This window comes from Castor canadensis, chromosome 2 (genome assembly GCF_047511655.1).
Source record: "Castor canadensis chromosome 2, mCasCan1.hap1v2, whole genome shotgun sequence".
NCBI classification, from domain to species: Eukaryota; Metazoa; Chordata; class Mammalia; order Rodentia; family Castoridae; genus Castor; species Castor canadensis.
The window spans coordinates 160,042,028-160,054,193 of NC_133387.1; the positions used below are offsets into that span (position 1 = coordinate 160,042,028).

Here is a 12,166-nt window from a genome sequence, read left to right on the forward strand (position 1 = left end):
TCTACTTTGGCCATGGTAGGGGATGGGTGTGGAGACATTTCTCAGTCCAAATCTTCCCGGGAGGCAACCGCCTCTTCTAGCGAGCGCGGCGCAAACACTACCTGGCTCCAGGTAATGTTCAGCAAAGGGTTCTGAGACGTTCCTGCAAAAGTCCTCCCCTCGTGCACACACTGCCGCGCACTAACGCCGCCAGCCCCAAGCGTGAGCACGGGGAGAGAGACCGCGCGTCGGCGCCCCTGCCGCCCGCGGGGAATGGCGCCCAGCCCGGGGCCAATGAGAGTAGCGGAATTTCTTTCATTCAGCACTGGGCCGGGCTCCTGCCCGGAAAGGGGCGGGGCGCCGCGCCGGGGGTGGGGCCGCTGCGCGCCAGGGGAGGGCGGTGCCGGCCCCGCGGCCCGGCCAATCGGCGCCACGCCCGGGAGGGGGAGGGGAAACCAGGCCTTTTTCCCCTCCGCGCGGGACCAATCCCGACTTTACAAGCTTGAACTTTTGCCACCCTCGGACGAGAGAGCGCGCCCGAGGAGGTACCCCGCCGCGCCGGCTCCAGGGCAGGAGCGGCCTTAACCCTTCCCGCGCCGGGCGTCCGGCTGCCGCTGCCACCGCGTCCCCAACCTCATCACTAACTCAGTCCCATTTCAGTGGTGCAGCATTGCTGGGGAAAGCACGACCCTCTACCCACATCCCTCTCGGAGGAGCACTGAGTGAATTGGCGAAAGGGAAGAAGAGAGCACAAAGCCTCGAGAGGGCCCCAGAACCGCAAGCAGCCTACCTCGATTGGAGGGAGGGCTGTGGCGACAGAGAGAAGCCATCGAGAACACACTCCTCACCTCTACCCTACCCTCTCTAAAAGTCCCCACGTCGGGCGAGCCTGGAACCTCCTTGTGAGAAGCGTCCCATACCCCCCGTTTACTCCAGCAGAGCGACCCCACTCTGCACAGGGGGCGTGGAGCCTTCAAGGCTGTCACAGACGATCCCGCTACTCCATCCTATCGGCTTCCCCCTGTTCCCCAGAGACAGATGCGGGGCAGGAAGGCGCACACGCACACCCATTTTTACTAGCTTGCGCTGGGATGGGTGGGGGCTTGGACAGACTCTAAAGTGCAATTTGTGTTTGTAAGTTTGTGCACAAGCTGGAGACGCAAAGCACCAAGTTTGAGTCCGAGTCTCGGGTTGGCTCTCCCATGGTGTGTGCAGTCGTGTGAGTGAGAGAGAGGGAGAGAGAGGGAGAGAGAGAGAGAGAGAGTGTGTGTGTGCGTGTGTGTTCGTATCCGTGCCCGAGGCGCAACGCGAGCCAGAAAGCGAGCCGCGGGTGCTGTCAGCCCCGGGGCGGGGGTGCTGGGACGGGCGTGGGGCGGGGGCCGGGGCTCGGCCCGCCCCGGGAGCCAGCCCCTCGGAGCCTCGGGCCCTGCAATGGGACGTGTTCTCCTTTAAGAGTTAAGAAACTTGAAACCTTGTTTGCGCAACAATCAGCGCCGCGGAGCCGCCAAAGTGTCTAGACTGGCATATGATGGGAGGCAGCCAATGACTCCGCGGCGCTCCTCCGGGGGCCCTCAGTGTGCGTTTGAGGAGAACAAAAAAGAGAGAGAGCGAGCCGAGCGGGGGAGCGAGCGAGGGAGCCGAGCCGAGAGAAAGAGCCGCCGGGCGCTGCCTCTCCAAAGCTCGCTGGGACCGCGGGGCCACCGGGAGGCACTTTTGTGGAGGGGGGAGGGGGGCGACCTCGGCAGCCGCGGCGCCCGGAGCGTCCGAGCGCTGCGTGGGGGCGGGCTGCGACCTCTGCCTCGGTGGATTGCATTTTTAATTAAGGATTCCCAGCAGCTCTTCGGGATTTTTACAGCTTCCACTCATGTGTTGACACCCGCATTCAAGAGAAACTCGCTCCAAGTGCATCTAGCGCCTAGGACCTGAGACGGAGTTGGACTTTCGTGCATGCAAACCCAGGGATTTGGGTTTTGTTTGGGATCTTTTCTTTTTCTTTTTCTTTTTGCAGGGACCTGAGGGTATCAACAGCCCGCCTTTCGGATCCTGCAGGAAAATCCCATGTGATTAAGCGCTTGGGCTTTCGGGGAAGAGCTTTCTAGACCCGTTTAGGGGTTCGGCGCGAGCGCTTTGTGCTCATGGACCAGCCGCGCAACTTTTGAAGGCTCGCCGGCCCATGCGGGCTCTTCCTAGCTGCGCGCCGCTTGCAGCCCCCTAAGGCGCGGGGGGCTGGAGTTGAGCAGCCGGGTTGCCGCGGTCCAAGTAGCCGCTGGCCCCGCGCGGACTTCGGTTCGGCGCGCGCGTGTTCCCATCCGTTCCGCCCCGGAGAGCTCCCTCATGTTGCAGCCCTGCTGTGCCCCCTCGACGACAGGCTGTGCGCGGTCTGCACGGCGCCCCGCGGCGGAGCTTCATGTGGGGTTGCGGCCCGCTCAGCCGGCGCCTCGCTGAGGGAACGGACCCCTGGTAACCGGAGACCGCCTCCCTCCCCACCCCCGGCGCCAAAGGATATCGTATGTTCAGGTCCAAACGCTCGGGGCTGGTGCGGCGACTTTGGCGAAGTCGTGTGGTCCCCGATCGGGAGGAAGGCGGCGGCAGCGGCAGCGGCGGCGGCGACGAGGATGGGAGCTTGGGCAACCGAGCTGAGCCGGCCCCGCGGGCACGAGAGGGCGGAGGCTTCGGCCGCTCCGAAGTCCGCCCGGTAGCCCCACGGCGGCCCCGGGACGCGGTGGGACCGCGAGGCGCCCAGAGCGCGGGGAGGCGCCGGCGTGCAGGGGGCCCCCCGAGGCCCATGTCGGAGCTGGGGGCTGGTGCTGGGGGCTCCCCGCTGGACGTGACCGAGCCGGGAGGCCCGGGCTGGCTGCCCGAGAGCGACTGCGAGACGGTGACCTGCTGTCTCTTTTCGGAGCGGGACGCCGCCGGCGCGCCCCGGGACACCGGCGCCCCCCTGGCCGGGGCGGCCCTGGAGCCGGGCGGCGGGCGGAGCCGCGAAGCCCGCTCGCGGCTGCTGCTGCTCGAGCAGGAACTGAAGACGGTCACGTACTCGCTGCTGAAGCGGCTCAAGGAGCGCTCGCTGGACACGCTGCTGGAGGCGGTGGAGTCCCGCGGCGGCGTGCCGGGCGGCTGCGTGCTGGTGCCGCGCGCCGATCTCCGCCTGGGCGGCCAGCCCGCGCCGCCGCAGCTGCTGCTCGGCCGCCTCTTCCGCTGGCCCGACCTGCAGCACGCCGTGGAGCTGAAGCCCCTGTGCGGCTGCCACAGTTTCGCCGCCGCCGACGGCCCCACCGTGTGCTGCAACCCCTACCACTTCAGCCGGCTCTGTGGGCCAGGTGAGCGGCCTCGGCGTCCCTTCCCCGCCCCCTGTCCGTGACGTTCACCCTGCTGGGTACACTGCAGGCTATGTCCTCCCAGGTGGGAGCCCCCAGGGCAGGATCCTCGCCCCCTCGAGGGGAACGAGGATCTGAGCACACACAGCAGATGGCAACTTCATTCTAAGGCTCTAGCCTTAAAAATTAGAAGGGGACACCTTGGAGTTTGTGCCTTTAGGGGCGTGATGGAGGCGTCAGCTTCGGATGGAAAAGTCAGGGGGAGGCCAACGAAACAGGGTTCCTCCCCAACTTCAGATTTTATTCTGATCGGTACCCAGGCTCCAACACTTGTATCTGCATGCGTACTTTCCTCTCTCGAGGTAGCTGTCGTTTTGTGGCATTGCTGTAGACGATTTGTGGCTAGAGTCTCAAAGTGTTTGTAAAATGTTCTGCTTGTTCTTATTGTGTACTTTGGAGCACAGCTTTTGCAGGGCAATCCCTCTCATTCCCAACATCCTTTTGGTGTCAGATGCCAGGGACCTCCCATCTTCATCATCTCTGTTTGGGTTAGCTTGCCTCTAGAGTAGAGTAGAGTAGAGGTTCCTATAGTAGGTGAGGAAGCCGGGTATTTTATTTCCTCTGAGAACTGCCCCCCCACCCCGTTCTCCTGGGATCTCCTGAACACACCCCACCTGGGTCTGGCTTACCTGAGGGGCTGGGTGCTGGAGCCCAGGTGAGGACAGATGGGTGAGGACAGGCAGAGGTCCCTGCAGGTGGGGAGCTTGCAGTCTCCTGCCTCCTGCAGGGTGCATATGAATCCATTAGGTGGCATTGGGGACCTCTAGGGATGGGATTGGCAGAGTTACAGGCCCTGGGAGGGCTCTGGGTTCCTCAGTCTGACTTCCATGGACAGCCAGCACCCAGCCTGGGTGCACACCAGTGGCCAGAGCACAGGTCTCCTCAGTCAGGGTGGAAGAAGGTGGTCCTTGGAGCATGGGTTCCTCCCAGGTGTTTTGTGTGTGCCTGTGTGTGTGTGTGAGAGAGAGAGACAGTGTTAGTGGATGGAAGGAAAAGGAAGTTTCTCTGCAGTGATGGTTCCTAAATAGAGGGCACTGATGGTGGGGGTGACCTGCATCCCAAATGGTCATTCTTGGCTAAATTTAGGGGCTTCAGGCAGTCCTGGAGCTGTAGCCCACCTTGGGTTTTCTATGCCTAGCAGCTCTTCCCCACAGCTTCCCCTGAATAAACTGTTTCCCCTCTGCCACCCTTTGTTCTCCTGTCTCTGGAGAAGGAGGCCGTATTCGTGGTTGGGTTGCCTCAGTTATTTTTCTAGTGGGAGCAGGATGGTGGGGCACATTCCACTCTTCTAGAAGGTGCGAGCAGGTATTTTCTCTTTCTCTCTCCGGTCAGTGTACTAGCAAATGTTTGCTGAGCACTTCCTCTGTGCCACGCACTGTGCAGAGGGAAAATGTGAGTAGGATCTATGCCTTCTTGATCCTCAGGGGGAGATAGGAAAAGATGGATAGAAGGGAGGTGGGCAGTGCCAGGTCAGTGTTGTAACAGGATCAGGAGTGCCACACCTCTAACCTGAAGCAGACTTTGACAAGGGGAGGGTCAAAGGGGAGGAGGGGAAGGAGAGAGAGAGAGAGAGAGAGAGAGAGAGAGAGAGAGAGAGAGAGAGAGCGCGCGCTCCAGAGCTAGGAGCAAGGCATGGCATGGCTAGCTCAGATGGGTAGGCCAGAAGTGAAGACAACAGGGCCCCCTCCTGTTCCTTGTCCTGGGAGTTGGTGCAGGTGTTGATTTAAGTTTGGGCGGGTAGAGGTTGAGAGAGTCCTGGCAAACCACAGTGGAACGGTTTTTTTTTTTTTTTTTTCCCTCCAGTACTGGGGTTTGAACTCAGGGTCTACACCTTGAGCCACTCCACCAGACCTTTTTTGTTCTCAACCATAGGACCTGGTCCTAACCTGACCTTGGATGAATTACATTTCCTCTTTGTTTCTCTATGGCCAGTCTCCATATCTGATGTCATATTGGGACTTGACTCCCTTCCTCCTTCCAGAAGGAGGAGCTACTGGGGGGCTGTTTCTATTAGGTGCTGGCCTGTGAGGTCCTATTGGGGTCCCCCTTGGTGTCCCCAATGGGGGCTGTCAGCTGTCAGCACTCGGAACACTGACAGTTATGGAAGAGGCAAGGTTGCCAGTATGCCCTGCTGACCCTTTTGCCTGTGCTAGAACTGAGAACTGGGGAAACCCTCTGCTGCCCGCCCCCCACAGCCACCCCCCAACCCACCCAGCCCCCCCCCCCCCAGCCTGGCCGCCAGCCTGGCTCCTGTTGCTGGGCGGGCGCATAGCTGGGGCTCAGCCGTGCACATCCTGATAAGGAGACTGCGCCTTCTAGTTCCAGGGGAGAGGGCTCGGGCATGGGACAGGCAGACAGACAGACAGACAGACTCACACACTGAGCAGGCACTTAGCTAGCGTAAATTACATCAATCACCCCTGCCCCACCCCCAACCCACAGGGAATCCCAATGACTGGAGAAGCCCTTTCCTGGGCAGTGTAGATGATGTTTGAAGCCACTCCTCCAACTACCAGCTTGCTTTGGGGCCTTGGGGCAAGTGCCTTTCTCTGGGCCTCTTTTCCCCTCTATAAAGTTCTGGGGTTGGATGGAGTCCTTGACGTCTGTGGGCAGAGGGCAGATTCCAGGCTACCCCTGCCTCCCTCCTCCTCCATTTTCCTCCTCCCCACTTGTCATAGAAACTGGGGTGCTCTGCAGAGGCCCCGCCCTGGGTGCCAGTCTCTGTCATGAGCACTGTCCTGAGGCCCCTGGGAGTCGCCTGGGCTCTGCTTCCCTTGGTGCCTTTTGCTGAGCCGGGTGGGTGCCTATGTGGACGGAAATGTGGAGAAATACTTTAATCACAGTTCTGACCTGTGTTTATAGAGCTCCTTTCTCCTGAAAGTATCCATTAACTTTGGAAGAAATCTCCTGCTCTTTGCTTCACTACTTTTTTTTTCTGTAATTATATTGAGTAAATTACTATTATCCAAATTGTGCCCGGGAAAGAGAGACAGAGTGAGAGAGAACTTCTAAACGACTGGAGGAGGCTGCCTAGGAAAACACAGGGTTCCCAGGCCAGGCGTGGGGGAATTAGAACGGGCTAGAAAGGTTTCCTTTTCCTTGGCCTGGCATTATCCCTTTGAAATAAGATCAATTTCAAGTTGGGCTTCCAAGCCCCCACCCCGCGCCCTACTCACTCGCCCCTGGGCCTGTCTGCTCATCCTGGAGGTGAGGAAGGGGTGATAATGTGCAGTTTGCCTCTTGCTGGCGCCAGCCGGCTGTGCTGTTTATCTGGCTGCCGGGGGAATCTGGGCAATTAGGCTCCACAGCCCTTAAAGTGCCAGGAGCTGCTTTTCTGTTCTCCCATCCTGGGGCCTGGGGTTGAGCCTTCTGGGGGAGGAAGGGACAGGCGCCTGGGGGTCCCCCTCTCCATCCATGGCCACCCCTTAGGAGGGGAAAACTTGGAGGCCCAGGGAGGCACGTGGATCCTTTCCCAGCAAGATGCTGGGTTGCAAAGATGGGGGTGGAAGGTAGTGTCCCAAACTGAAACTTTGCCAGGCACAGGGAGAGGCTGTGAACTCTCTGCTGGCTTAAAAAAGGTAGGTCTAGATCTCAGAAGGCTAAGTACCCCCTGAGGGATGACTGAGGGCAGCCCGGGCTGGGCTGGGCTGGGCTGGGCTGAGCTGAGGACTAGCCTGGCTATGCACTCAGCCCCTGGCTGACTGCTCGTGCTTCTGAAGGAAGTTGGAAGACATTCCTGGAGTCCAAGCCTCAAGCTGGAGGTCTAAGGGGCTGGAGTTGTGATGTCTTTCTCTACCATGCCCCCTGCTTTCTGAGGGGCCTGCAGGGCTCAAAGAGTACAGTTAAAATTTACAGCATTTCCATTATTCTGTTAAAATCAGCACAACTTTTACAAGTGCTAGGACATCTTCTAAGAGGGTAGTGGACAGAGAGTCTGGTGGCAATTCAAAGTTTCTCTTCTGACCTTTTGTTTACCTATCACAGTGCCCATCTAGCCTACCTGAGTTAGTGTCCTGGGGCCCCATCTCTCAAATCTGGGTGGCCTGACCTGTGGGGTGGCAGTTAAGAATTATTCAGGATTGTTCACAGCATATCATTCATTACAGCAGAAGTAGAAACAACCCAAATGTCCATAAGCTGATGAATTACACAAAATGCGATCTGTCCCCATGAAGAAATATCATTCAGCCATAAAGAGTGAAGTGTGGACACTGCTGTATCCAGCATGGATGGACCCTGAGGACATTATGCTAAGTGAAAGAGACCAGACAAAAAGGCTACATATTATATGCTTGAAACTTCCAGGATAGGCAAATCATAGAGAAAGAAGTAGGTTCGTGGTTGCCTGTGTTTGGGGTTTGAGGTATAGGAAGTGACTGCTAATGGGGTTAGGGTTTCTTTTTGTGGTGATGAAAAAGTTCTATAATTAGATCGTGGTGATGGTCCTAAAACTCTGAATATACTAAAAACCGCTAAAGTATATCCTTTAACAGGGTGAATCTCGTCGTCTGTGAATTCTATCTCAGTTTTTTAAAAAAAGGATTACCTGGTCTGACCTTCCAAAGCTGTGTATTATGGAGTAGAGACTAAAAACCTTCCTACTTTCTACTTGTCTAGATTGGAGTTGTGATTAGTTGAAGTCTCTCCCAAAGCCTTGGCTGTTCTTTATTAGCTGGCATGTCTGCCGTTCAGGTTTATGTTTTTTCTTTCTGTCCCTCTGATGGCATAATTAGGAATCCCCAACTCAGGTGTGGCTTCTGCAGGAGAAACTTTGTAAACCCCTCCCACCCTCCATCATTTGGGTCTCAGGTAAAGTCCCATAAGAGATGCTGGGGCTGGTGACAGTAACTTGACTCCCACTACCACCTCCATGGCTGCCAAGCTTCCCCTTTGGGGCAGATGTGGGAGGCAAGTGCCCAGAGTGCCATGCCATATGCTGCTGGGCCTCAGCCAGTCAGAGTTTTGCAACAACCACCCTAATCCAGTGACTGCAGGCTTTCTGACACATCTGTGGGATGATGAAGAGGGTGCAAGGCTGGAGGTCAGTCACCTGGGTCTGGTTCTGGCTGCACAGTGGGTTCCTGTAGGTGTCACTTCCACACGCCAGGCCTCAGTCACCTCTACAGTGGGAGCCCTGGCTCTGTTCCCTTTCTCTGTGGAAAGGCCTTCCCAGGCCAGGCTCTGGTCCTCACTCAGGCCCAGGAGGACCAGAGTTTCAGGTGGCTCCTACTGAAGGGAAACAACTGTCATCTTTGAATCTTATTTGAGGTCCCTGGTAGGTTGCCTTTAGCCCTCAGGTCCTCTCTGTCTATACCTTTGTCCACAGATGTGACTGTTATCTTCATCCCCACCATCATTGTCCACAAACATCAAGTGAGCCCTTGCTGTGCAGGACCTGATAAGGAGGAAGGGCTGTAAGATGGGGTCCTCCTTATTCCCTGTGCGCAAATCCCAGCTTCACCAGATTGGCTAGGGGATAGGGCAAGTCAGTTTCCTCATCTGTAAAATGGGAATGATAATGACATCTTTCTTAGATACAAGTAGATACCCGATGAGTGTGATTAACCCCTCTCTGTTCTTGAGGTTTGTGAGAATAAAATGTAATACGTAAAATTGGAAGTGCCTGGCATGGCACGAGACCCAGGGTAAACATGGAGTGGATGTCCATGTCTTCTCTGGTGGCTGTGCCATTATTTACCTTTCCTTCTCCCTGACCACTGTCCACAGTGTCACTGTTCTAGACCTCTAGACTGTTCTGAGCCTCCCCTTTGCTGAAGTCACTTCCAACTGGAAAGGCCAGGTGGGAGGAGGTGAAGCTTCCTTGGGTGTATGGAGCACAGCAAATGCTCCTACAACTAGGAGTGCCCTATTATAATTGCAAAAACACTCATTACCCCCTGTGTCATTCCTGATACCAGCCTAATAATAGTTATTACCACTTTACTACCACAGAGATTGCTTTAGCTTGCCACTCGATGGTGTTTAGTTTCATTTATGGAAAATGAAGGGTCATTTCATTCATGCAAATTGTTACTTAGTTTAGCAAATTGTTGCTTCCCCTAAAGCAAGAGACTAAGAAATTCTTCTGAAGGCAAAGTATATATTTTTAAGGAGGAGTATTTTAGGCAAATGAAAGAAACCCAGAGGAAAACTCCATAGACAATAGGAATCACAGGGTTTGGGCTGGAAGGCTGTGTCCCATCCCTGCTTCTTCATTCCAAAGGGGGAGACTGAGGCCAGGAACTGGAAGTGACTGATTTAAGGTCTGCTATCCAGGTACCTAGCTTGGTTTGGCTCCTGGGTTCCAGCCAGCCCCACTGACCTCCCTACACCCATGAATGGTAGTTCTAATTCAGCTTGTTTGGGACAAGTTTTCATGTCGGGTCCTCTGTACTAATCCTCAGCTCTGACTAGGCTTGCCAAATTTAGCAGTTAAGATGCAGGATACTGGGTTCAATTTTGGTTTCACATAAGCAGTTTAACAGTCAAGCATAAATATATCCCAAATATTGCCAGGGATATACTTTACTACAAAAGCATGCCATGTTTATCCCCTATTCACACTGAACGGAGCATCCTGTATTTTATCTGGCAGCCTTAGCTCTGACTTCCCCTGCACCGATGTTTTCTTGTTATGATAATAATAATAACAGGTACTCTTTATGGAGTTGTTTTTCTGTGGAGCCAAGAGCTGTGCTAAGCATTTTATACACATTATCTTCTTTTGCCCTCTCCGCAAAATGGGGGGGAGGTCTTGTCTATATGATTGCTGTCCCCTTTTTCTAGCTGAGGAAATACTCAGAGAGGTGAGGTAACTTGCCTCAACTCACACAGCCAGGGGAGGAGTGAGCGTTCACTACTGCAGTGGATTTGGGCGGCAGAGGTGGTAGGAGACAGAGGGTGACCTGAGGCCTGGAGTTATTTGAGGAGACCAGTAATTAAAAGCACATAGAAGTCCAGGTGTGAACCAGCCTATTACATGTTGTCTCCTGTTTTCCAGAATCACCGCCACCCCCCTACTCTCGGCTGTCCCCTCGCGACGAGTACAAGCCACTGGGTAAGTGTGTCCCCTTCAGTGCTTTGAAATGGGGCAAAGTTTTACAAACACTCCCACGGTTGGGCCAAAGCAGAACCAACTGCTGCAGCCCTCTATTTACATCTTGAAATTCCAGGCTCATCGTTAACCTTTCTGTGACCTTTAAACATGGGCCCCTCAGAGATGAATGGGTTCTGACTTAGGCAGCCCTTGGAGGTGGGCTGGAATTCCTGGATTTCTTTTCTTCTCTCTCTCCCCTAGCCAGGCGCTGTTCTCCCTTCGTGTGTACTAATGAGCAGTGTGACAGACAGATTGGTCACCAAGCTTTTCTTGTGAGGAACTGTATGTCATATCTTCCCTCCCCGCCAACTCCTCCCACCCATGTTCAACCAAGATGTTCGCCTGGGCAGAAGCAGCACTGGGGACAGGTAGAAAGGATGAACTATGGTGGGCTGTCCCCTGCCCTAGTGGAGGTGGGTAATGTCATTTTAGACAAGTCCCACTCAGAGGCAGGCCATGTGTTCTGTGAAACCTTAGGGCTTGCATTCTGGGGCAGGCACATGTAGTTCTAAGGCATTTCTTTTTCTCTCTCTCTCTTTCTTTGCTTTTTTTTTTGTGGGACTAGAGTTTGAACTCAGGGTTTCATGATTGCAGAGCAGGCACTCTACCACTTGAGCCACACCTCTGGTCCATCACATGTATTTTTAAAGGTTGAGGTGCTAGTCCCTTGGTTCTCTGAGCTGTCTCTCCAATGCAACCCAGAGCACCATGGGAGCCAGAGTGATGGTGGAGCCTATAGAGTGCCGGCAGTGGGGCGAGGCGGCCTTAACAGTCCCAGGAGAACTGCCTTGTGACCTATGGGGTGCAGGCTTCCAAAGTCAGATGGCATGGTATTGATACTGACTGTTCCTGAGAGACCAGACAGCCAGTTTGCTGGTTTGGGTAAAGGCGTCCTCCCAGGAGTATGCATACCATCTGGGAGGCCACTTCTGAGTGTCCTGGACTCTCAGGGACCCACCAGGTTTTCCTTCCAGCTCCCACCCTCATGAGGTCAGGAGTGCCCACTAAGTTCCCCAAGGGAGTTTGACCTCCTGTGGGGAGGGCAGAGGCTGTCCCTCTAGGGGATGAATCAGTGGCTTCCCTTTGTTTGTTCCAGAAGGTTGCTTGTCCACAGAGAGGAACTTTATTTAGTTTACTGGGGACCTGGAGCTGTCATCTGGTAGGATGATGAGGAAGCAGTGAGAGGGGGAGGAGGGAGGCATAAACCCAGACAGTCCCCATCCAACCCACAGCTCCCCGACTGTAGCCATAGGCCTATCTCAGCATTTCCTCAATCAGCACTATGATGCGAGGTGTCTAGAAGATCCCAAGTACCATTAGAGGAACAAAGAAAAGCCCAGAATGAGCGTTCATGGTCTGTATCAGGCTCCTCTCTTGAGAGACTGTTAGCCTGTAATGACGCAGCATGAGCCAGGACACTGCCCAGCCTTGCCAAGTGACCGTTTGGACATTAACAGTATCCCCATATTCTACAGATGGGACAACTCAACCCCAGAAGTAGGAAATGATTCTTGCTGGTGGTCACAGAGCTCAGCCTACCACCTGTCTTTATATGGCATGCGAGCTAACGATGGCTTTTACTTTTTAAATGGTTAAGAAAAATCAAAAGAGAGAGATGTGAAAATCACATGAAACTCAAGTTTTAGTGTTGGGAAGTAAAGTTACATGGAACACAGCCTTGCCTGTCTGCCTCTCTGTTGTCCAGGGCTCCACA

General features: G+C 55.0%; 1 protein-coding gene and 1 long non-coding RNA gene across 3 annotated transcripts in view; one reads left to right on the forward strand and one right to left on the reverse strand.

The window, feature by feature from the left end:
• Window positions 1–492: 492 nt before the first annotated feature.
• Smad6 (SMAD family member 6) overlaps window positions 493–12,166 on the forward strand; it is a 69,050-nt gene continuing 57,376 nt past the window's right edge. For both annotated transcript variants that reach the window (XM_074066270.1, XM_074066271.1), the window contains exons 1-2: window positions 493–3,299; window positions 10,357–10,413. In XM_074066270.1, the coding sequence (XP_073922371.1) occupies window positions 2,489–3,299; window positions 10,357–10,413 (868 nt within the window). In that variant the 5' untranslated portion in view covers window positions 493–2,488. The remainder of the gene's footprint in view (window positions 3,300–10,356; window positions 10,414–12,166) is intronic.
• LOC141420852 (uncharacterized) lies at window positions 3,275–6,633 on the reverse strand. Its single transcript, XR_012445523.1, has 3 exons — window positions 6,533–6,633; window positions 3,986–4,301; window positions 3,275–3,881 (listed from the first exon to the last, which is right to left on the reverse strand). It is a non-coding gene; the product is annotated as an uncharacterized lncRNA (long non-coding RNA).